The sequence below is a fragment of the Echinops telfairi genome, unplaced genomic scaffold, assembly GCF_000313985.2.
Source record: "Echinops telfairi isolate 266 unplaced genomic scaffold, ASM31398v2 ScPeMD7_7469;HRSCAF=8507_0, whole genome shotgun sequence".
NCBI classification, from domain to species: Eukaryota; Metazoa; Chordata; class Mammalia; order Afrosoricida; family Tenrecidae; genus Echinops; species Echinops telfairi.
This window is the reverse complement of record NW_022111372.1, coordinates 37,570,023-37,594,999: the sequence shown is the minus strand read 5'-3', so window position 1 is coordinate 37,594,999 and position 24,977 is coordinate 37,570,023. Positions and strand designations below refer to the sequence as shown.

At 54.7% G+C, this 24,977-nt stretch overlaps 2 protein-coding genes and 1 pseudogene across 2 annotated transcripts in view; 1 reads left to right on the top strand and 2 right to left on the bottom strand.

Moving 5' to 3' along the window:
* Positions 1–24,977, bottom strand: part of AGPAT3 (1-acylglycerol-3-phosphate O-acyltransferase 3) — a 91,300-nt gene that overhangs the window by 44,384 nt on the left and 21,939 nt on the right. The window lies entirely within an intron of this gene.
* On the bottom strand, positions 2,098–2,792 carry LOC101643345 (annotated as a pseudogene).
* On the top strand, positions 11,785–12,396 carry LOC123521027 (eukaryotic translation elongation factor 1 epsilon-1-like). Its single transcript, XM_045284543.1, has 2 exons — positions 11,785–11,988; positions 12,160–12,396. The coding sequence occupies exons 1-2, from the start codon at positions 11,785–11,787 to the stop codon at positions 12,391–12,393; spliced, it is 438 nt and encodes a 145-aa protein (XP_045140478.1). The 3' UTR covers positions 12,394–12,396.

Genomic DNA, 24,977 nt, shown 5'->3' with positions numbered 1-24,977 from the left:
CGGTTCTCAACCTGTGGGTGGTGACCCCTTCGGGGGTCCAACGACCCTTCCGCAGGGGTCACCTGATTCATCACAGTAGCAAAATGAAAGTGATGAAGTAGCAACTACAATGATGTTATGGTTTGGGGGGGGGGGTAGTCACCACCACATGAGGAACCGTGTGAAAGGGTCGAGGCATCGGAAGGTTGAGAACTGCTGCCGTAGAAGAATGGAGGCGCTTGAATTGTGCTGGAGAACAATACTGAAAGCACCAATGGAGGGCTCAAAGGGCCAACTGCTGTCTTGGACGTACATCCAGAGTGCTGAGGGGCGAGGGAGGGAGGCGAGACTTCGTCTCACGTACTTTAGATATGCTGTCAGCAGAGACCGGTCCCTGGAGAGGGATATCATATCACTCCTGGTAAAGCAGAGGGACAGCGAAAAAGAGAAAGGCCCCCCACAAGGTGGGCTGACCCACGGGACCAAACATAAGAACAACTGTGAGGATGGGGCAGGACCGGGCAGTGCCGCTGTCGGTCAGCAGTGACTTGGTCCCTGACGACCACCACCACGCTGCTGCATCCATCTCACACAGCCTTGAGACCTGGACCACGGCAGCATGGCCCCTTCCTCCAGATGCTGCCACAGATGGGCCAGGCTGGGGGTGGGGTGGGGTGAAGGGAAGGTTAGGTGGCCCCCAAAGCTGCACCAGAGACATGCAGGAGAGCTGTCTTGTTCAGTGAGGTGGACGGTGAGAGAAACTTCACCCACGAGCAGAGCAGAGAAGGCAGGAGCACAGAGGCCTCAGAAGCAACTGGTGCACCGACACCCACTGCTGCGAGGGCAATTCCAGCCACAGCCACTATGGATCCAGCCACAGGACCAGCACAACTTCCCCGTCTGTTTCCAAGGCTGTACGTCTTTGCAGAAGCACAATGTCACAGCTAGCTCCCACAGAGAGACTCGGGGGCTTTAACCACCAACCCTTTGCCTAGCAGCAAAAGCACTGTGCCACCAGGGCTGCTTAGAGGAAGCTCGCCTAACCAAACACACTGCCACGGAGCTGGTTCCAACTCATAGCGAGCCTGTGCATGGGGTTTCCAAGGCTGTAAATCTTTATGAGAGCATAAAGAGCCTCATCTTTCTCCTTCTAAGTGGCTGGTGGGCTTGAACCGCCTACCTTATGGTTAGCATTCCAACTCTTACCCCTCAGCCAGTGGCACCAGGGGTCCTTTTGGAGAAACCCAACCCACTGTCACTGTGTCGATGCTGATGCATAGCAACCCTACAGGACAGGGTCGAACTGCCCCTGTGGATTTCTGAGACTGCCTGTGGGACTAGAAAGCTTCGTCTCTCTGCTGAGAGGCTGGTGGCTCTAGCTGCTGACCCTGTGCCAACACACAACCCACTGCGTCACCAGAGCAAACACCTGGGCTCTACTGGAGGAAGACAAGGGGAAATGTATGACGTAAACCAGAATCCAAACTCACTGCTGCCGAGTTGAGTCTGATTCATGGCGACCTTATGGGGCAGAGGTGAATGATGATTCCTGGGGGTTTCTGAGATTGTAGCTCTCTATGGGAGTGGACAGCCTTGTCCTTTTCCTGCAGGCGGTTTTGAACTGCTGACCTTGCAGTTGTTAGCCCAATGCAGTCGCTACACCACCAGGCCTCCAATTCATAGTGTAGCAAGAGAAATATGCGCTTGCTTTTTAAACCAAGTTCAAACTAAAGGTGATGACAAGGGACCTGGTTGTGCCCGAGGAATGTCTTTCCTTTGGAATTCTGTTTTATTTTGAAGTCAGGACTGGAGGAGCGGTTTTATTGAGATGAGTAAAAACACGCTGCCAACCTGTTGCGTCTGACCCACGCTGGCCCGTACACGGGGGTCCAAGACCGCCGTTCCTCTTCTTCTGTTGGGTGGGCACCGTGTACGGGAAAGGCTGGGCTTGCTAAGCCCTCCCCTTCTCCAGGGGTCTGGATGGAAACTCACTTGAGATGATGAGATAGTCTCAGTGGGTTAGGGGATCGAGTTGGGCCAAAGACCCCCAACACCCCCAGCATCTGAGGGCCTCTCTTCCTCTAGTGCTGTTGCTGGGGCTGGTGGTCCAGGGGGCCCTTACTCCTTGGAGGCCATGTGGACCCTGAAGTCCACCACTCTGTGGCTATAGAAAATCCATTGTCATACCAGGAACTGAGCTTGACAAGGTGGTCGTTGAGGGCAATGCCAGCCCCAGCATCCAAGGTGGAAGAGTCGGGGTCACTGTTGAAGTCGCAGCGACAACCTGGTCCTCAGTGTAGCCCGGGATACCCTTTAGGGGACCATCAGCCGCCTGCTTCACCACCTTCTCATGTCATCGTACTTGGAAGCTTTCTCCAGATGGCAGGTGAGATCCATGATGGACACACTGGGGGTGGGGACAAGGAAGGCCATGCCAGTGGGTTTCTCATTGAGCTCCGGGATCACCTTGCCCACAGCCTTGGCAGCATCAGTAGATGCGGGGATGATGTTCTGGGCAGCCCCATGGCCGTCGCGCCAGAGTTTCCCAGAGGGCCCGTCCACGGTCTTCTGGGTGGCAGTGATGGCGTGGACTGTGGTCACGAGTCCTTCCATGATGCCAAAGTTGTCATGGGTGACCTCGGCCAGAGGTCCAAGCAGATGGTGGTGCAGGAGGCATTGCTGACTAGCTTGAGGGAGCTGTCATACTTCTTGTGGTTCATGGTCTTCACAAGCATGGGGCCATCGGCAGAGGGGACAGAGAGGATGACCCTTTCGGCATCACCCTTCAAGTGAACCCCAGCCTTATCGATGATTCACCCTGACCTTCACCAGCGCGTCTCCGGGATGCGGCTGGGGCTCCGTGGGAACAGGAAGAGGCTGCTGCCGGTCGCACGAGGAGGAGCAGAGAGCTGGGACTAATTCTTTGTGTGAGCAGCCTTGTCCTTCTCCTGTGGAGTCTGTTGCTGGTGGTTTTGAACGGCTGACCTTGTGGTCAACAGCACGGTGCCCAAGCCAGAGCGGCACCTGGCGCATGGAAGTGACTAAGAGGAGCTGCTTCTGTCTTTTCTCCCCGCTGTGGAGGAAGTGAGCTGTCCTCTTGGCCTGGAACCTGGGGTTAAGAAGTCACACCGAGGCAAGTGGGTGCTCCACGGCTGGTTGCTGGGAATGGCTGGAAGCTGCCGGCCTGGACAGCCCTTCGGGACATCTCTTGGCCTCTCATGTCCCTGTAACCAGTGCCAGGCCCCGAGAGGCCTTCCAGAGGTGCGTAATGCAAACACAATGTGGCAGCTGAGTGCAGAATGAATGGCCTTCTTGGTAAACAGTCACCAAATTCACAACACAGTAAGTAAAAATGGTCGAGGGTGTGGCTGTGCCCCAGAAACTCTGGTCAAACACCGACAGTCCCCACTCAAAGCTCACTATAGGGGCACACTGCCCTCACAGGGGCACACCAGTTCTTGGCGGCCTCTCTTTCTGCTAAAGCATTCACCCCAAAGCTTCAGGGACCCTGGGTGCAGGTGTCCCTAGCAGCAGCCACTTTCTAGCGTGCGCACGTACACGCACACACTCCTTTGACCTCAGGGTCAAGCAACCGTGTGTGCTCTGCTGCCCCCACCCCCACCCCCCACCCCCCGCGGCTCTGCTGAGTCCCATGTGGCCTCAGGGCCCTGGAGCAAAGTAAAGACAGAGAGAGCAGGCACCTGAAAGGTGTCCTGGTGGCACTGTGGGCTAGCCCTCAGCTGCTAACAGAAAGGCTGGTGGTTCAAAGGGCCACTCTGTGGGAGGAGGAGGTGGCAGCCGGCTTCCGTGAACATTTGTAGTCTGGGGAACGGTGGGCAGCTCTACTTGGTCCCCTCCGAGTCAGTCCCCACTGGAAGGCAAGGTGTTGGTCAGCGGCCAGTGGGCTCCAAGCGCCCTCCAGTGGGCTGTAAGCACAACTCACTGCACCTGGGGCCCGTCCTGGGAAGGCAAGCCTTCAAACCTGTATTCTCTTGACCCTTTAACGACTGTTGGGATCTGTGTTGCCCACCAACACGGTGCCTGTGGCCATTAGGAGGGGGCCTGCACTGCAGTTTGAAACGAGAGAGACAGGTATGTGTGCTGTAAATCCCTGTTTTACAAGACATTGCATGAAGTGTCTAGGTTTGGAGTAAGGAAAAGAAACATGAAAAGTTTCATTTGGGACACATATGTCCTTGTGGATTCCGGGCATGGGGGGACGACCCTGGAAGTGGAATTTGAGGAGCAAAGGATGTTCATTAAGAGTATTAGGGTAGGCTTGAGGGATGAGGCAAGAAAATAAAAATCCATTCAGTCTAGCAAGAACCCAGACACACTCCATAATTCAGCATGCTTCCATTAATGAAAATAGATAAGACCGAAGGCTCCAAGGCAGATCATAAATCTAAGGTGTGCAAGACCTGAGGTCGAGTTTGTTTCGTTTGTTTGGTTTTTAAGGGTGATTTAACTTGTGGTCATCAACTGGGAGGCGGAAAACGAAGGGACAATCCTAACGTGACACTGCCAGGCTCCCGAGAGGTGAGGGTGTTTCCCTCGGACGCAGCAGCAGGCAGGACCAAGCACTGGAGAAGGGCGGCATCACAGGGGCCGGTGACGCCGAGGGAAACCCTCCTGAGATGCACAGACACTGTGCCCACACAGGCGGGCGCCAACATGCCAGGGGTGCCGTCAGTGTTTCTGTCTGTCAGACGTACGGCAGCCAAGAGTCAGCGCCGACGCAAGGGAGACCAAAGACAACCATTGTCATCAATGTCTCCTTCTGGCAAGGCGACAGGGGCTCTCTTGCCACAATCCTTAAAAAAGCCTATGTCCTTCAGCCCAGCAAGTCAGCATTAAGGAGACCAGAGGCAGCCGAGGGGAGCCGAGAAGGGGAGCATTTGAAGTGGCTGCAGTCACTGGATGACCCCCCCCCCCCCAGATCAACAGACACCCTGAGCACCCAGCAGCTGCGGGCAAGGGAGCGGTGGAGAGTCCTTTCCTTACTGAGAGGCACCATGCAACAGAATGCCGTTCTGTGATCAATACGACGGCAAGAGTTGTAACACGCACACGCATGCACACACACTGGGAAGGCCGGGACCCAAAGGCCAAAACAGCAAACTCTAGGTGATGATAGAATTTAAAAGAAAACATGGGGTGGGGGAGCGGTGAGGAAGGAGTTAAAAAATGAGGACCTAATGCCGGGGGCTTAGGTGGAGAGCAAATGTTTTGAGAATGACGAGGGCAATGAATGTACAAATATGCTTTACACAATTGATGTATGTATGGATTGTGATGAGTCGTATGAGCCCCTAATAAAATGATTAGAAAATAATAAAAAATAAATAAAAATTTTAGAATAGCGAAAAGAAAAAAAAAAGAGCTGTAAGAGCCCCCAATAAAATGATTTTTTAAATTAAAAAAAAGAAAGAAAACATGGGTTTTCTTTCTTTTTCTGTTTTCTTCAGGCATTTTTCTCATCACTATTTTTGCCTGGCTGAATCATGATTTATACATCTGTAAAGAGAGTTATTAAAAACAAAAAGACATGGCAGGTAGAGGTGAAAGCACGCGATTGGCAGCGCTTACTGGGCCCATCCAATCTGAAGCGGGCCCAGGTCAGTCAGACTTCCGGCAGATTTGTAAGCCACCAGAAACACGGATTGTATTCCGCCACGGAGCTTGGGGTGCTTGCTGCTGCCCAGGAAGAGCATCGGAGTGAGGTTTTCTCTAGCCGGGCGGCTTCTCTTTGGGTACCTGTGTTCCCCTGCTAGCAAGTGTTCTTCTAATGCTACAGCCCTCCTGGGACACAGGGTGTCCTTGGGTGGGCGGGGGGTGGGAGTGGGCGGGACAGAGAGTGGGATGAAAGGTTAGGAAAGTAGGCATCATCGCTGGTTTGACCACTGGAGGATGGACTACCTGGTACTCAGGTAAACTAGGGACTTTTGTTACCATACTGTATCAGTACCTGCTCACCAATAGTAACAAATGCATCGTGGGACTCCAAGACGCTCAAAGGAGAAATTGTGTGTGTGTGGTGGTGGGGGGGCGGGAGGCTATGTGGGAATCATATTTCTGTACAATTTTTCTATAAACCTAAAGCTGTTCTAATAGGTTCTTGGTTTTGATTGTAGGTATTGGTGCAATCTGCACATTTCTTAGGGATGCAAGGAATTTCAACTCAATGTTCAGGATATCTGAAATTGAGAGGAAGGCAGAATGAACGAGATCCAAAGATGGCCCTAACGGGAATAACCGAATTTTCAGGCATGAGCTGTTTGACACTTGTCCATAATGGAGGTTAAAATGGTGTAACCAGAAGAATGGACACATCTGAGATTAATGTCTACTGGGCAGTATCTCGACAACGGTGGCTCCTTAAAAAGGGCAATCTTGAAGATGAACTTTTTACAGGAGTGAGAGGAATAAAATAGTAACTGATGGATGACAAAGACATGTAAAACTCCTTAAATAAAATTCATGAAATAAAAAAAGATTTTTTTTTTTACTTTAAAATGTCAACAGCAGCTTTTGTTTTAAAACTGCCAACCACTTAGCAATGGTTTTGTGTCATTTTTAATTGTTTAACTGCTTTTCATTTGTCATCCCACTCCTTAGATTATGACCACGGGCCCTTCCTCTTTCTCCTGGCATGGCTGGTGGAAGCCCAGAACTGCTGTGGAAGGCTTATCCCCACCACTTGGCCTGCTGTGCCACGCCCTCTCCCCGGCACTTTCAGAAAGGGCAAGTGCGGCCCGGAATCCCTGCCCCCAGAAGTCCAGGCCAACAGACCCACCTGCCTTCCCCAAGCGGCTCTCCCTTCTGTCCCCCAGAATGCCCACATGTTGATTTTCTTAACTAGTGAAACACAGCAATCACATGCCAAGTGACAGCCCACACAAAGAGGAAAATTCATCTACTGCAGGGCAGAGAAAAAAAAAAAGCATTTCTACCGCAAAGACTTTATGCTCTCATTACTCTACGAAAATGGCTGTTTCAGGGCCAGCAGCATTTTCAAAGGTCGATGGCCATTAGGACATGCAGCCAGTGCGTCAGCACACCCCTATGGCGACTCTCCAGTTCCAGAGTTTGGACCCTGGGATGAAGAAAAGTCTATGCAATTCCCTGACAGTCTTCCTACTTTCCCCTGGACCCTTAGCTTCCGCATCCCCAGTTTGCTACCTTAGATACTCAGTTGAACCAAGTACGCCCAACATGAACTCAGCGATGAGTTGCAACATCTGCCGCCATTACCGGTGGCTTTGCTTACTGGAGAGGAAGTGCCCAGCAAACAGGGTAGAGAAGCAGCCATGTGCTTGCACAGTAGCTGGCTTGGGTTGTTAGGGCAGCTACCCCGGGTCCCGAAGGAAGAAACCCAGGTTGCTCTGAACAAAAATCAAGGCTCCAGCAACTGACAGAATGTCAAGGAAAGCGGCTCAGCAAACCAACCTTGTCCTGGCACTGACAATTGTCTGTGCTCCTGGTCCGGAAGACAGCTATCTGTCACAGGACCGCACAAGACCCACGCCTGTGCCCATTCCCAAGAAGTCGGCCCAACAGCAAATCATCAAACAATATCATCAATAGCACACAAAAGTAAAATTTTGCTGAAGCCAATTTAAAGACTGGTTTCAGCAGGCACTGCCAGCAATTCAAGCTGGATTCAGAAGAGGGTGCGGGAGAGAGGGGACGTCATTGCAGATGCCTTACGGATCTTGGCGGCAAGCACAGATCGCTAGAAACACATTTACCTGCTTTTTATTGACGATGCAAAGGCATTCCACTGAGTGAATCGTAATAGTATATGGAGACCATTGCGAAGATTGGGAATTCCAGAACACTTCACTGTCCTCACGTGGGTCCGGCATGTCGACCAAAAAGCTGTCATTTGGCCAGAACAAGGGAACACTGCGTGGTTTGCAATCAGGAAATGTGTGCGTCAGAACTGTACCCTCTCACCACAGTCGGTCTGTGTGCTGAGCAAGCCCTCAGAGACGCGGACCACGGCAGAAGAATGTGGCATCAGGACTGGAGGAAGGCTCATGCACAACCCGTAGTTTGCAGATGACAGCTTGCTCGTTCAAAGTAAAGAGGATTTGAAGCACTTATTGATGAATTCAAAGACTACAGCCTTCGGTGTGGATCACACCTCAATGCAAACCAAATAACGAGCAAACACACCCACTGCCATCACGTTGATACCGACACATAGCCACCCTATCCTTTCCCCCAAGGAGCGGCTGGTGGATTCGAACTGGCTGACTTGTGGTTAGCAGTCCGATGTCTTACCACTGTGCTACCAAGGCTACTAGCAACCCTACAGGACAGCGGAAAACTGCTCTTCAGGGTTATTACGAGGCTTTAAATCTTTATGGGAGCAGACAGCTCATCTTTCTCCCACAGAGCAGATGGTGGGCTTGGACCTCAGACCGCGTGGCTCACAATCCAACATTTAACCACGGTTCCACCGATACCCCTTCCTCAAAGTAAAGAAAATATCCTCACAAGTGGACCCATAAACAACAGCATGATGAACAGAGAAAAGATCGCGGTTGCCAAGGACTTCCTCTTATTTGGGTCCACAATCAATTTCCACGGAAAGAACAGCCAAGGAATCATGGGCTTCTTGTACTGAGAAAATCCGCAGCACAAGGTCCCCTAAGGGGCTGACGAGAAGCAAAGATGTCCCATCGGGGAGCAATGTGTGCCCCACCATCATGTTTCTAATCGCCTCCTATGCACGCAAAAGCGGAACACGAAATCGGGAGACGCGATGTGTCTGTGTTAGGGTGCTGCTGACGGGTACGGAAGAGAGGAAGCCACATGCCTCTCTTGGAAGAAGTAGAGCTGAGCACTCCGTAGAAGGGAGGCTGGAGAGGCTTCCGCTCACATATTCTGCACGTGTTTTCAAAAAGGACCAGTCCCTGAGAGGGGACTAAGGTGCAGGCCATTCCCATGACCCTTCTACCCATGGTCAACCAGCCTCTGTATCTGTGGGTAAGGAGCCTGGGATGCAGTAGTGCTTTGGACTGATGACCGCAAGGTCAGCCGCTTGAAACCACGGACTGCCCCTTGGGAGAGACACGGGCTTTCTGCTCCCGTAAACTCACAGCAGCAGATCTACCCTGTCCTGCAGGGTCACTATGAGTCAGCACCGACTTGGCGGCCATGGGTTTATAATCCCATCTGGAGGGAGTTCTCTGCTAATGGCCAGGATGAAGGTGGGATGAATTCCGAGTCTTCGTCTCCCTAGCGGGGAATGGTCTGCTGAAAGACAAAACCCACGTGTCTACTTCAGAACGAGCCGCTTCAGAGGGGAACACACAGAGAAGTCCTAGGGCGGGGGGAAGGAGTGTCCCCCCAGTGGTGCACCTCGAGGTCATCTGAAGTGGAGGAGGCTGAGACCCCTGGCACCAGAAGCTACGGCGGGGGGCCACGGGGCAGAGCAAAGGGCCACGAGCGAGGAGCCCAGGAGACAGAGCAGAGGTGCAGTGCCGAGACTAGGAGACTGTGAGGCACGGGGGCAAGAGCGCTGCTTCCTGGCCCAGAGGCTGGGGCCAAGGCACCACGGGCTGAGGGGCGGGGACAACCTAGAAGCTTGGCTGCTGCCTGAGAAGAGGCGCTAGCTGTGGACCGGTGAGTCTATCCTTACCGTCTACTGGTCCTGACTGGCCTGTTAACTCCCCTAAGAAATCCCCGTTGTGTGGATTTTGTCTGTGAGCTCTGGTGGTCGCTGTGAGAAGGGTGGAGTGCCTGGGAGGAGCGGTGGGTGTCAGAGGAGGTACAGGAGCGTGGAGGGGGACGGTGTGTCTGACCTCTGTCTCTGGGCAGCAGAGAAGCCAGAGCAACCCAGATGTGGCCCGGCCACTGAAAGCTAGACTCGTCATGCTTGGTGAAGGGAGGGACAGTGAAAAAGAGGACAGACCCTGGACAAGGCTCTGTGGGCACAGGGGCCCGCAGCAACGGGCTCACACACAGCAACAGTCGAGAGGAATGGCAACGGATGGGCACCGCGTGTTCCGCCCTGCAGAGGGTGGCAATGGGTAGGAACCTAGCGAGAGCGACCTCAGATTCCAAGCAGTGCGAGCTGGGCATGATGCAGCTCTGTCCTGGGGACTCAGCAGAGTCGGCGGTGGGGGGTGGTGGGGGAGGCAGCCCAGCTGGAACCTTGTCCCAGATGCATCCTGACAGTAGCTCACAGTGGCGTTCTCCCCTCCCCGACCTCTGAGGTCAATCAAACTTCCCTCAGGGAGGGCTTCCCTGCCACCCCGTCACACCCCACCCAGCGAAGCTACTTCATCACCCAGGATTTTCAGGAAGCCCCTCCCTCACAGCTCACAGCTGGGTGAGGCCCCCTTTGAAAAGAATCTTTGCTCCCAGCAAGGCCAAAAAGACTGGTTTCTCTCTTGGGGAGGTGATGAGGAACAGAATATACACCTGGGCCTGCTACAGGCACTCCGACATGGGCAAGGGGGCAAGGGGAGTGTAGAGGGGAGGGGGAGGACCTGCCACCACCATGGAGCCTGCCGGAGTGCCAATCAGGATTGGCATTACCTTCCGCTAAGATTTAGGAGCTTTGGTGGCATAGTGGGGTGCACCCTGGGCTGCTAACAGCAAGGTTGGCAGTTCGAAACCACCCACAAGGGAGAAAGATGGGGTTTTCGACTCCTGTCTGCAGTTACAGTCTCAGTGACCCACAGGGCAGTGCCATTCTGTTCTAGAGGGTCACTCTGAGTCGGCCTTGACTGGATGGCAATGGGTTTGCTCTCTGGCTTTGTGTGTAGAGCACCCCGGGAGCATCCGGGAGCCTCGTCTCCAAGCATCCCCACACTTACAGAGCAGCAGCATTGCCAGGGAAGCACGGCACGCCCCACACCCCGCCGCTCGCGGCCCCTTTGAGCCCTGGCGCCGCCACATGGGCCCTGAGCCAGGTCCTGGCATGGAGAGGGACCCGGTGTTTGTGGGGAGATAGCTGAAAGGGCAGTAGGGAAAGGGTGGTGCAAACAGCTAATGCACTTGGCTACTAAACAAAAGGTCAGAGGCCCGAGCTGCTCCCCAGGCACCTCGACGAAAGGCCTGCCATGCTGCTTTCTGAGGCTCAGCCGCAGCGCTGAACACCCACGGGAGTGCCCTGTGCTCCGCCACGCGCCAGCGTGCATCTGACCTGAAACAGCAACCAACCCAAGGGCGGCGAGGCTTGAATCAGGCCCCAGCCCCGCACGTGCGCGTGGGAGCAAGTGCTGCGCAGGCGTGTGTTTTGCTGTGTGAGTTATCAGCGCGGAACGGATTGGGAAAAACGAAAACAAAAAGGTGTTGGTCTGGAGCATCAGAGGAAGGAGAGCTCGGATGGAAGGAAGACCTGGGCTGTGTGGTGAATGTGTTAACAACCGCCCTCTTTGAGAACAGAACTGGACGGTGGCCATCTGCTTTTCCCCCCCACAATTTGATCAAAGATTCTATAGAAGAAAAGGGGAAGTCCAGAACAGAATTTCACATTTTCATGGATGCTAAACTTTCTGGAGCCATCCATGGGGGTTGGATGAAATGCTGAAACTATTGCCCTAAGGGTGGAGTCTCCAGAGGATTACCAGAACAACAGACTAAGAGACAGAAGAAGTTAGAAATGTGTGGTTTGGAGAGCCAGAGAGCTGAGCTGAAAGTACCGATTCGCCAACTATTACAGTGGGTCCCACCCTGGCTGCAGATACAAATGCCCAGGAAGGGTTTTATTTTCTTTTGGTTTTGTTTGTTTTCGAAATACTAATGTCCTGTTCCACCCCAAAGTTAATCAGAATGACTAGGAGTATGATTCCAGTTCTTCAAACAAACAATGGTCTGAGTTTAACAGGATTAACAACAACAGCAGCTCATCTAGTCAGGCAAGCCAACAAGGAATCTTTGCTGGGGAGCACTGCCGAAGAAAAAGCAGTTGTGCAGCAGTGGTTGGAATACAGGGTCACTCATGTAGATGGACACTCCAGGAAAGATGACATCCGCATTCTGCTGAAGGCTGGTGTGCTCCCATGTGGGCTTTGTTGCTTCTCCGCTAGATGGCCGCTTGTTTGCCTTCAAGTCTTTAAGACCCCAGACGCTATATCATTTGATAGCCGGGCACCATCAGCTTTCTTCGCCACATTTGCTTATGCACCTGCTTTTGTCTTCAGCGATTGTGTCGGGAAGGATCTTAATTCTTATCTTGAAGACAAAGTCTACCTTACGGGCTATAACTTTACTTTAGCTGATATTTTGTTATACTATGGACTTCACCACTTTATAGTTGACCTGACAGTTCAAGAAAAGGAGAACTATCTTAATGTGTCTCACTGGTTTTCCACATTCTGCATTACCCAGTATCAAGCAACATCTGACCAGTGTTGTCTTCATCAAGAACAGACTGTATACCAACTCCCATGAGAAGTTTCCCAGGCCACACAGAAGAGTTATTAAAACGTTCCACGTGAAAATGCATTCTGGATCACAGGACTAACATAAATTGATAGTCATTACTTATTGACGGGAGCAAATTTTTAAATGTACACTTATGTTAGAATGTTTTATTTGTTCTTTGGTTGAAATTTTGCAATTTTTATGTAAACATGGTTGTCAAAACCAAGTCATAAATTACCTTGTCTTATAGGTGAAATTTTAATAAAAGTTGCAAATCAGTGGTTTAATCCATAAGGAAAATAAACCCCCCAAAACTTAGGTGTCCTGAGTTTTACAAGGAAGTCATTGGCTGCCCCACCTGTGGTGGGCTTCCTGGGTCTTGGGGAACTCTCTTTGAGAAAAATCCCCCCCTTACCTCAAAAACAAGATGCCTAAAATGCCCTCCCTTGTCTGAGCTGACCTCCCCCCAGCCTCTACCCATTGACTTTTGTCTTCGGGCTCTGTGTGAAAACAGTCTTCTTAATGTAAACTGGCCGTCAGTGATAAGGTGTCAGGTGCAACTATCCCAGGCATGAAGCCCCTCTAGAAGCGAAGGACCAGGGGTGGGTAGTGGATGGAGGACCGGGGGTGGGCAGTGGACGGAGGAGGCAGAGCAGCTGCTGGCCATGGAGGGTGGGGACAAACCCCACTTACTCTGAGCACTGCTGTGCCACCTCCTCTTCCTCCTCAGAACAGAGGAAACCCGGTGGGGTTGGACAAGCAGTGCCCCTGGTCCACCTGGACCACGTGTGTGGACCCAGAGGAACACGGGATAGGGCTTTGGGAAAGCTCCTTCTCTTCTAGGAAACCACCCTGTCTCCACTCCAAGAATAAGGTTTACGCCTGACCTGCAGCTTCTTAACCATCACCTGCTAGCCTGACAACACCTGTGCCAGGTGGGCCCTGACTGTCATGTGGTTCCCATGTGCTCTGAGTAGGCCAGCCCTTGGCAGGGCTGGGGCAGACCCCAGTCTCTGGTCCCTTGCCTGGCCTGCGCTGATGCTCAGTGCCCACAGCTCAGCCTCGGGCTCAGGCCTGCCACAAAGTCACCTGTGACTCACCATGAGCCCATCGGTCCTTTTATGGGTGGCAGCCCCTTGGGAGAAGCTAGACCTTTTCTGCACCGTGGACAGACCTCTACATAGGTCAGCAGTCCCCAGCACCCTCCCAGCTTTGGGAGGCATGGGAAGAGGATAATGAAAGAGGCAGGCCTGAGCTTGCTGTCTGCCGGTCATCTGGCTACTCAGACTCACCTGGAGCCTGCTGATACACTCGACCCACTCCGGAAGCTGCAAGCACCCACTGCTGGGCAGGATGACCCCGGGGTTATCCTGAGCTCGGGGACCAGAGTGCACCCGCTCTAGAAAGCACTATGGGGAAGTCCCGCCCATCATGAGCGTCTCTAACCAAAGGGAGCCGCTTGCCAAGGTACACAGGGTGGGACCTCAGAACTGAAGGGTGAGGGTGGGGGGGCTGGGGAGACAGTCTCAAGGGAAGCATACCACGGAGCCAGCATCCCTAGAACCAGCGCACTCCCCACCCTGGGCGACCCAGTTGCCCGAGGGCAACCCAGCCGGGCTCACCAGTAGAAGTAGTAGGCTAGGGCCACTGTGGCCAGGGCAGCGCAGAGCCCTGAGAAGGCGCAGGCCGAGGGGCTAGTCAGCATCCTGGGGGCTGCTGGTCCCAATGCTTCTTGAAGACGGTGGAGAGAGACAGGCGGTGAGCGGGTCTCAGTCTTCAGCCAGGAAGATCAGAACCGTAGCCTCTGCGCAAAGGGACTGCGTTCCGGCCGGCACGGTGGCATCTGAGGCGAGGCTGCCCTTCTAAGGGGCTTTCTACCCACCCCCACTCGTCTCGTCACGGAGACCACGCAGATGCAAACAGGTGTCCTGTTGAAGCCAGACATAAAATGCTCCCTGCTCTCCCGCCCCGCCCACATCGCCGGAGCTGTGGGCTGGGCACCCTGAGCCAATAATCAGCTTATAGCAGAGGAGCCAGCCACAAATGCGGGAGGGCATAGGGGACAGCTCCGGTTAGGAGGCCCTTCCCAGCACCTGCCCCGGGGGCCCAGATCAAAGTGCACTTACACACCTGCCCTCCGTCTTTCAGAGCCCTGGGGGAACCTGACGGGCAGATGCTACCCTCAGCCCTTAGGAGCCCACCAAACAATGGCAGACACCCCACTTTCTGCACAGCTCCATGCTCTGTGCTCCCTGTCCCAGGCCACACTCTTACTTCCCCAGGTCCAGCCTCAGGGTCCTCACGACCGCAGGCACCTGCATCCTGGGTTTCCTCCCTTCAAGGGCCATGCTCAAGCTGCCTCTGGGTTCACCAGCTGGGGCAACACGCGGAAACAGGGAGGGTCTCCCAGGCACCAAGATGGCCCACAGAACCAGAGAGGCTACAGTATGCCGCGTGACTGCTATAGTTACCTGCTGCTGTGGACCAGGGTCCCCTGGCTCATCTCCCACAGCCCCCGCCCTTCCAAGGAGGGCTCAGGAGGCAGAGGGAAGGAAAGGCCAAGCTGTCAGATGAGAGAGACAGGGATGAGAGGCCACGCCAGGCCATCTGCTGCCAGCTTAGAAGGTCCTCCACCGACACGCGAGGGAGGAAGGCCGACTCCAAGAGCATCCTGAAGCTTCTCCTGGCCCGTGTCTTGCCCTTGAGGGCATCACACCAGAGCAGGACCCATCCCGCCAAGGCCCCTTCTGCACACCTGACACCAGCCACCCACTTTCCAGCTGGAGCCTACTCGGGCTGCTACCTCCCCACAGCCAGGCATGCTCCTGACAGCAGGGGGACGCGCATCCTCAGAAAGCAGCCTCTGGGAGGTGGACGCCCTCCCAACTCAGTCCCAAATGCTTCCTTGGTGTCCCACTAGCTCTCACTCCTGCAATGCCACGCAGCGATGGTGGTGGCACAACGGAGGCCTCTGAAGCTCCCCTCCAACAAGCCTCAGGCATGGACCTCAAACCCCAGGGATGACTGGACCTTAGGCATAAGAGAGAGTCCCCTAGCAGGCTCACTCCTGCCACCAGAAGCCGTGCCGGAGAGCGGATGTGTGGCGGTGCAGATACTGAGACTGGGGGTCACTGTGATGCGGTGACAGAGAGTATCTAGGACGACGGTACAAACAGATCGCTGCCTGGTGGGCTATTTGCAGGCGAATCGTTGGTGAACGTTGTGGATTGAATTAAGTTGGCTGTCCACAGTCCCCAGGGTCGTGCAGCTGTCCTGTGGCCTACATCCACACAGAGGGTCGGGTTTACACCCACGTGGCAGTTCAGCCCCAAGTCTAGCCTCTGGATGCCAACCATCAGCACTCTTGGAAGCAGCTCTCGTGAAAGCAATGACGCCAGCACCTCTCTAAAGCACTCCAGAGAAGGTGCCACGTTGAGGACTCAGGCGCACCTGGCCCCTGCCGTGGCCATCGCAGTCCCTTCGAGCACATGTGAAAGCTGGACGACCCATAGGGAAGACCGGAGAGCAATGGCCGCCTCTGCTGACGGTGCTGGCTAAGAAGACGGCCGGTACTGTGGATGGGCAGAGGAACAAAGAACTCTGTCTCCGAAGAAGTGCCACCAGCATGCTCCTCCGAGGTGAGGATGGCGAGACTTGGTGTCACGCACGGTGCTCGTGTTACTAGGAGAGAGCTGGCCCTGGAGCAGGACCTCATGCTCGGTCAAGTACCGGGTCACGAAAAGGAGGAAGACCCTCAAGAGATGGACTGGCACAGTGACTCCCACACTTAACAACAGTGGGGAGGGTGGCACGGGACCATCCAGTGTCTTGTCCTGTTGAACACAGAGCCTCTATGAACAGGAGCGGACTGGAGGGCCCAGAACGGTAACAATACGTGCAAGTGAGGCAGACCAGGGAGGCTGTGTCTTGAGCCACAGCCTTATAAGAACATCTGGCTCCAGTTGCCACCCTTACTCAAGCCCCGCCCTTTGCTCGAGACACACTGTTGATCCAGAAGAGAGCAAAGGAAAGCGAGCACAGAGAGGTGGGAGCAGAGTTCATCCCTTTGACCTGGGGCTCCTGCGATGAGAACCTCCTAGACCCACGGGAAGAGCGATGCCACAGAAGTCTCCAAGGACGGCCGAGCCACAGGTGCAGACGCCGGCGAGGAACGAGTCTGCCAGCCAGCTGGTGCCACAGGCTGGGCCCCTTCTAAGGGCCAAGTCACCACTGGGCTCAAGCTAAGCTGCTGCTCAGATAAGACACTGGGGGAGTTGACTGTGGGAAAGGTTTTGCCCCTGTAAGCAGATGTAAGAAGCTCCCCCTCCTCTGCAGTCAGGCTTATCTGTGGTGGCCGGCCGTCTCGCCACCCCAAGGGGACGAGCCCAAGCCACATGTCCACACTGACGTGGTGGCAGTGGCCGGTGGGAAGAGCCCGGGACCAGGTGGCACCTTTGTTGCGCCAGCAAAGGAGCTTGCATTCAGGGCCCGTCTCCCCATCTAAACCTGCGTGAGCTGGTTTAGTGCATAGAACTGATGCATATGGTGGGCTGCGAACGTCTAGGAAAGCACCGGCTCATTGGTGCTTCTCTCAAATTTCCCCAAACACAGCCAGCACATGGGTGCCCCTCTGACAACAGGACACCAGTGCCCCAAGCCAATCAGAGCAGCACCCCATCGTCCTGTGTCTCTGGTGGGGCATGCGCCGAGTGTTGAGGTGAGGGGCCAGGAGCACCCGTGTACAGGAAACACACACAGTCACAATATGCAGTAGCCTGTAGAGAGAGAATTCACTCTCTACAGAGTGAGACCAGAGGGCTCGGTGAGCATCCTAAGGACCCACCTGCTTTGAATGAGCCTCTCGTGTTAAGTGGAGGAAAGGGGGCCTGTTCCCATCATCTTTGACAAACACAAGGGTAAGAAGACTGGTATCACAGATAAACAGGGAAGATGCGTTTGGAGAGAGAGGAGCGATCATTTAGGGAAGTCAGTGATGTGCTGGGAGAAATACGGGGCTTTCCACGCCCGTGAAGAATCACAGTCTCAGAAGCCCATGGGGCAGTTCTACCCTGTCCTGAAGGGTCACATGAGTGGGCGAGTTTGGTTTGTTGTTTGGCTTTGCTGGGCAGGGTCAGAGAAAGCCAGGGCTATGGGCAGCTGGACGCTGGAAAGTCACGCCCTCACGAGTCAAGGGGCTGCAGAACTGAAAATGGAAGGCGCAACTGGGGCTTTTCTAAAGGACAAGGAGCTACGAGCGCTTCCAGGCAGGAATCCAGGGAGTCTCTGGGGCACTGCAGTCCAAAAGAAGAAATCTGTGGACTCAGAAATATCAACCTTTAAACATGAATGATCTGTGGTAGTTATATAATCTCATGTCAACTTGTGAAGAAGTGGAGTCTAGCCTGTAAATCAGGTCATAGTCAATGATGCCTCTGGGTGGGCATGGCCTTCTCCAGAGGATTCTGGGAACTCCTGTCTTCCTCCCTGGAGGTGGGACACACACTCTCTCTGCTTTGCCTTCCTGCTGACAAGCCACATGGAGCTACGCTAGAGTCCTGGAGCTGGAGGAGCCAAGTGGAGAGCCATACCAGTGCTGAGATGCTTCCACTGCCACTGAATCCACAAGACTTTCCACCCACTAGCCTGTGACCTTCCTGAATTCTGCATCATTGCATGGGTTATGCGCGTCTTTAGAGGAATTTACAGACTAGTATCAACATATGGGCTAATATTGGACTTATGGACTTGTTCAGGACTGGGCTGGGATGTTTTCTTAATGTACAATTGCTCTTTGATATAAAGCTCTCTCTTACACAGGTGAGCGTCTCTGGATTTGTTTCTCTAGTCAACCAGACTCACACAGTTCTTTAGATTTTATCCATCTGTCTTTTAGCCATCTCTACGGCCTTCTGGAGAAGCCCTGGTCTCTTGGGAAGCAATTCAAACCAAAACCAAACTCACTGACAGCGTGTCAATGGCGCCTCATGGGGACCTTATAGGACAAGGGAGAGCTGCCCTGTGAGTTTCTGAGACTGCACCTGCCCCATCTGTCTCAGGAGAAGCAGCCAGTGGTTTCAAACTGCTGACCTGCCGTTAGCAGCTCAGTGCATTACCACTATGCCACCAGGGCTCGAGAGGAGGAGGAAACACTGGGATCTCCGAACGCCGGTCAACTTTTATCAGAGGGCGGCCTCCTCACCAAGACAGTGACGCTGGGCTGCCAGGCGGAGGGACAGACCAGCTGCTGGAGAAAGAAGACCAGGAAGCTCTGTAGAACTGGGGGTGCTGAGACTCGCCGACTCTGGGCTCAGCATCGGGAAAGACGGGTCGCTAGAAGAGGACATCATGCTGGTACAGTGGAAGGTCAGAAAAAGAGGAGACCTTCCATGAGATGGGCGGACACAACAGCCGCCACCACAGCTCACGCAGCCCGCTGACCACAAAGACGGGGCAGGGCGGGGACGCCATGAGCCAGGACCAACTAGCAGCAGCTAAAGGTAACACCCCATTTCTTAGAGCAGGTGTCCTCAAACTACGGCCTGCGGGCCACATGCGGCCCACCGAGGACATTTATCCGGCCCGCCGGGTGTTTTTGCCCCATTTGTTTTTTCACTTCAAAATAAGTTATGTGCAGCGTGCATAGGAATTTGTTCATAGTTTTTTTTTTTTAACTATAGTCCAGCCCTCCAACAGGTCTGAGGGACAGTGAACTGGCCCCCTGTTTAAAAAGTTTGAGAACCCCTGTCTTAGAGGGCCAGGTGACAGCTCTGGACACCTCCACAGGCACATACATGTAGGATACATAAAGCATACATGGATGTCTTGGGCCTGGGCTAACAGGCCCCGTTGCCGTGGGCGCCAGGCCTGGGGAAGCAGCCCAGACTGCTCGGTTCCTGGAGCAGACGGCGCTGTGTTCGTTTTGCCCTCACTCTGCTTCCGTCTTGTCTGGACGTCTCTGGAGTCTCCTGCTAGGAGGTCTCAGGTAGGACACTCAGCTGGGCCTCTAAAGACCACCCACAGAGATGCGGGCACCCATCTAGTCAGAAGAGTCAGAAGCACCCGGGTGGGGACCCGTGAATTCAGATGAGATGCTCCCCTGCAGTCCTGATGCAGCTGGCCCTGGGAAGTACTGATCATTTGAAGACCCCTTGAGATACGTCCTTCTACTGCCCTCTGCTCTGGTGCTCGGCGGTGGGGGGATGTCCTCAACCCCTCACTGAGCCCACTGGAAACAAGGCTCAAAGGACTTCCCTGGGTCACCTTGCTGGCTAAGGTGTCCGGGCCCTAATCCCTGAAGCAGCTGGGGGACTGCTGAGCTGGCAGGCCGGATTCCCAGGAGATCAAGGGTCCAGAGAACGGGCCAGGGGCCCTGCTGCACCCACAGCACGGCAGCACTGGAAGCGGATCCTTCTCAGAGTGGCTGGGCGTGGTGCTCCGGCGATCACAACCTTCACACCTTACACCCCAACTTTTCCAGGAGGCCTATTTGGACCAGATAACCTGCTGGGTTGAGTCAGCCAATCCGATTTACTGTTGGGGGAATCACACTGACACCCCGCCCCTCGCTCCCTCAGAGGTCAGAGTGCCGCTTGGGAGCAAGGGAGAAAGGAGAACGGCTGAGCAACTTGAAGCAGATGGACACACTGCCACTGGGTTGTACCTGTCCGCTTGGTGAGATGGCGGCCTTTGCTGTGCGTATTTTCACACACACGTAGACAAAGTTAAATGAAAAACAAACAAAACTCTAGCAACTCAGCCTTGAGACCCCTGGGAGCATGTGGTATCCCCAAGAGTCAGCAGGCTGCTAGGAGGTTGGGAAGCTGAGACAGCACTGAGAGCCCTGTGAGCAGCCAGCCTCCGGGTCAGCGCTATGTCCTGAAAATCCAACCTGAAACCACCGTGCCCTGGCTGTGCAAGCCAGGCTGTGTGTGGCTGGGGCATGATGTGCCTCAGGCCTTCCGGCAGGGCAGGAAAAAGCAGTGCCTCACGTCCTAGGTGGGCTTCCTAAGAGGAAGGGGCAGGGCCAGGAACCAGGCTGCAACCTTGTGTGGACTCCATGAGACTGCTGCCTTCCAGGGGTCCTGTAAGAACCATCCGCTAGCAGGTCAGCTAGGCCTCTCTCCTCCCTACTCACCCAGGAAGCTGCAGCAGCCAGCTCCCAGAGGTGCCAACCGATAGGGAGCCTCGTCCTCCCCTCCCCCACCTTCCAGACCGTAACCAGGCCCTGAGGCTCAGGTACCAGGTGTGGCCTGGGCAGAGGTGTGTGGATTCCATTCTCAGGCCATGGAGAGGGTGGGAAATGGACGGGGAGGCATCCCTGCTGGCTGGGCCCCGCCACGCTGACTGATGTTGGCACAGCACTCGGGGGTGGTGAGCAAAGAAACCCAAGCCCCTCGAGATGGAGAGGCGAAGACATGGGCATCGGAGAGCAGGACATGGCTGGCACCCGGAGCCTGGGGACTTGCCCCTCTGAGGCTTCGGGGAGGCGTGTTGAGGGGTGCACCGGGGTCCCTGAAGAAGGCTGCGGGGCTCTTCTCACCAGGCTGGGATGACTTGGAACGCCGCTGCCATCGAAGTGGGTGGATGAATGGAGGGGGTGAGGGGTGTTCAGGCCCAGGTGGGTGCAGTCACTACTCATAAAAACCACACCTGCCGCTGTGGAGTCAATTCTGCTGCTTGGGAGCCCGGGGTTAGAGAGCGAAGTCAGACCCCAGGCTTTCTTCTAAGGCACTGATGGGGAGGTCTGAAGGGCCGGCCTCTTGGTGAAGTTGAGCACCAACCACGTGCACTGCTCGAAGCCCCACCACGGCCCCAGGCATCAGTACACGAAGCCTGTGAAGGCCTGGGAGTACTGCAGCTGTTCACAGCCAGGCACACATTCTTCTCTGACTCCTTTTGTTTGTTTGTTTTTAAATCTTTAAAGCATCTGGCCACGGGCTGTATAAGGCCGGTTAAAAAAAAAAACTAGCTAACATCACATTCCTCACCACAGAACAGCTGCGACCATCACACTGGGGGCGAGTGAATGTCATGATGACCAGTATGGTCCGAGAATGAGGTCACACATATCCAGATGGCCCTTGAGAGACAGAAAGGACCCCGCCCTCACTGTAACGGGAAACCCATCCTTAGCCCAGGAGCTGCACACGGAGGACCGCTAGGGCGGTGGTTCTCAACCTTCCTCATGCTGCGGCCCTTCCAGACAGTTCTTCATGGGGTGCTGAGCCCCAACCATGGAATTATTTTCGTTGCTACTTCATCACTGTCATTTTGGTACTGTGAGAAATGGGCGACCCCTGTGAAAGGGTCGTTCGACCCCCAGGTTAGGAACTGCTGGTCTAGCAGCAGATGGCTGTGCTTTGTTGACCCCTGGGGTCAGACCCACAGAGCTTCGGTGCTGGCCGATGGGCCAGGGAGTCTTGGGTGCTGCCAATGGTTAAGCCCTCACCTGCCAATGGAAGGTTGGAGGTTTGAACACACCCACCCTGAGGTCTCAGAAGACAGGTCTGGCAATCTGTTTCCAAACAACCAGCCCACCTAGGGGCACAGTTCCACTCTGACCCCCGGGGCCACACTGACTGGACAGCCTTGGGTTCAATGAACAGTCAGTCAGTTATCACAACCTCAGACCTGGGAAAACACACAGTAACACATATGCAATATTATTCCTGCTATTATTACTACTACGCTTACTTAAAAAACTCTCCTGACTATCCCCATTGGCTTCCCTCCCTCCTTTCCTTCCTGATCCAGCTGAACCCTTCTTGGCTGACAGTGAAGCCTGACCAGCAGGGATTCCACCGGCCTGCAGGAGGATGAACCAAGGACGGCCCAGCCTCCAGAGGCCAAGTTCCCACCCCCCCACGTCCAACTTCCCTGCTACAGAGAACACATTGGTCACCAGTGCCTGGAGCCAGGAGCTCCTCCCTCGGGTGACCTACTGCGTGGATAGGTTAATGAGCTGGCCCTCTGGGAGCCTTGCTGTGTCTCCAACCTGTGTACAGGAGTGGATTACAGCCGAGGGTGGTAGGGAGGGGCAGAGGGGATAATGGGACTCACCAGCTCTGGGCGCCCTCTGCTCCTCACTCTCCTGCTGGCTTATAAACACTTTCTCCTTGGGTCCGAGCACACCCCGGAAGCAGGCAGTGTGGGGGCCCCTGCAGCAGCCCTGCACCTGCACCTGATCCAGGGCAGGCCCAGCCTCGGGCAGGGGCTGCACACAGACCTCCCCTTCTTTGAGGATCCGGCTGTGTGCCTCCGCTCCGCTCCACCTGGGGGAGCGAAGGCCGGGAGTGAGGCCAGAGACCTCAGGACGGCTGATGAAGAGCCCTTCCAATGCACACTGGGACCTCCGCGGGCGGGTTACTATGCAAACCAAACAAAGGGTAAACAGTCTGCAGGGGAAACGGGAACACGGAGCTGAATCTCAGGTGCGGGTGGCCTGACAACGGGCAATTCTCTGCACGGTCATACGTTGTGCTGCGACTCTGTGACCCACTGGGCTAGGGACAGATCCGGGAGTAACCGCCTGGAGGGTCAGATGTCGCACCGGGGCAGCGCTGCACAGAACGGGTGGGGTGGGGTTCAGGTTTGGGTGAGGGAGACAGTGATTGGCAAGCAGTTCTACCCTGAGACATGGATTCTTCCCCCTGACGGCACGGGCCTGCTACAGGTAGCCACAGCTACGTAGAGGAGGGCTGTGGGGACAGATCCGCACACACTGTGAGCAGCGAAGAACAAGCCCGCTGACATCGCATCAACGCCAGCTCCTGGCGACCCAGCTGTTCCGGCGAGGAGCTGGTCTCAGGGTTGCCGTACCTAGCACCTGCCTTTCTTCTGCAGAGCTGCCCACTGGGCTCCAAGCACGGTCGGGGTTCAGTAGCTGGTTGCACCATTCGTGCCACCCAGGGACCTTCTTGGAAACACGATGCCCAGCAATTGTGCAAGAGGAAGAAAAACAAGTACGATGAAGACAGTGCTGGCGGCGGCGGTGGCAGCACAAGGACACGTGGCCGTTTATCGTGAAGGTAAAGTTAGACTGTGTCCAGCTGACCTACGCATATCACACAGATCCTTCCTGGTGCCTCTGACCCCGTCCTGGTAAACAACCAGCGGTATAGCAGGAGCCCTGCCTGGGCTGGGGCTGAGGGATTGGCCACTGACTGGAATTCAAACACGGGGGTAGGGGGGGTGGGGGTCTGCTTTGGTAAACAGTACAGCTGTGGAAGACCTGGGGCGGCTGCGATGGGCTTGGTGGTTTAGTTAGCCTGGGGTTTAGAAGGAAACAGGTCTTTCTACTCCTAATTAGCCAGAATTAGCCGGTGGGTGCAGTGGGGTATGTGTGGGGCTGCTAAGCATGAGGCCAACAGTGGGAAACCACCAGCCTCTCCTCAGGAGAAAGCCGAGGCTCTCTGAAGAGCCCCAGTCCTGGAAGCTCACAGGGGCACAGGGCCAGCACTACGTCACGAGTCAGAATTGACTTGATGGCAATGAGTTGGCCAAGAATGGCCAAGGAGAGAGAAGGCTGACTAGGATCGAGGTCTGGAAGGGAACTCACACAGCGGGAGAACAGTCAAAGCCCTGTAAGACGCATGGGCAATCTTCACCAAGCAAGGAGGCGCCAAGGTTAGGAAAGGAGGAACGGAAATGGTAAACACCGGAAGGAAGTGGGGCAGGCGGCGGCACGCTGGGGAGAATGCGACAGATGAGCTGAAACAAAGTGTGGATAAGTTATTGAAGGTCAAATGGGGGATCGGCTCAGTAAATGCACCCAATTCACAATCAAAGTTTGTGAGACAGAACGTACAAGACTGTTCCTTCCAGGGGGAAGCTGTGATACAGTGAGTTACCTGATGTGGCCCTTCTAACCCTCATCTTTATAACCCCACCAGGTAACAGGGTAGGACCAAACCAAAGCTCCCTGCCATTGAGCCCATTCTAGCGCAGAATGACCCCATATAGGTTATCTGAGGCTGTAAATTCTACACGGGAGCAGAGAGCTTCATCTTTCTCCTGAGGAGTGGCTAGTAGATTTGAACTGTAAACCTTGTGTTGAGCAGTCCAATGCTTACCCCAAAGCCCCATCAATTCCTGTGGCCCCCAAAGCACAGCTTGCTAATGATACAGGTAAGGGACATGACACCCTTGTGTGATGGGACCGTACAGGTAAGGTGTTGGTCCCCAACGTGGGGACTGGTCCACTTTGCCATCCTGCTAGGCTTAAAAGGAGCCATCCCAGAGTTGGCCTGGGGGAATCTTACTTCCATCAGCCACGTGGAGCCAGGCCTCCAGATCCCAGTCCTGAAGCTCTGCATTCCAGGAGACAGACAGCTGTGTCGTCAGAGATGGCAGCGAAGTGGTGGCAGCAGAACCAGAGACCAGCAGGAGATTGGGTGGTGGGCTTCCCAGCACGCAGAGCAGGAAGACTGAGTGCCTTGGGGCAGGGAAGTAGCTTTGCCCACCCTCTGCACTAACGCTCAGGGCCTTTGGGTAGAGGCTTACTGGTGTGTGTCTCTAGGCATTTATCAGCAGAACTGAAAGAACCTTGTAACACTGGCCCAATCTGAGAGGCCAAGCCAGAGAGGTGCCTGTGGGTATTGTCTGCCAAAGAA

Excerpts from the sequence above, each read along its gene's own strand:
- LOC123521027 (XM_045284543.1), top strand. The coding sequence starts at position 11,785 with ATGATTCCAGTTCTTCAAACAAACAATGGTCTGAGTTTAACAGGATTA. Across the intron at positions 11,989-12,159 it reads ACATCCGCATTCTGCTGAAG|GATCTTAATTCTTATCTTGA; the intron begins GCTGGTGTGCTC and ends TGTGTCGGGAAG.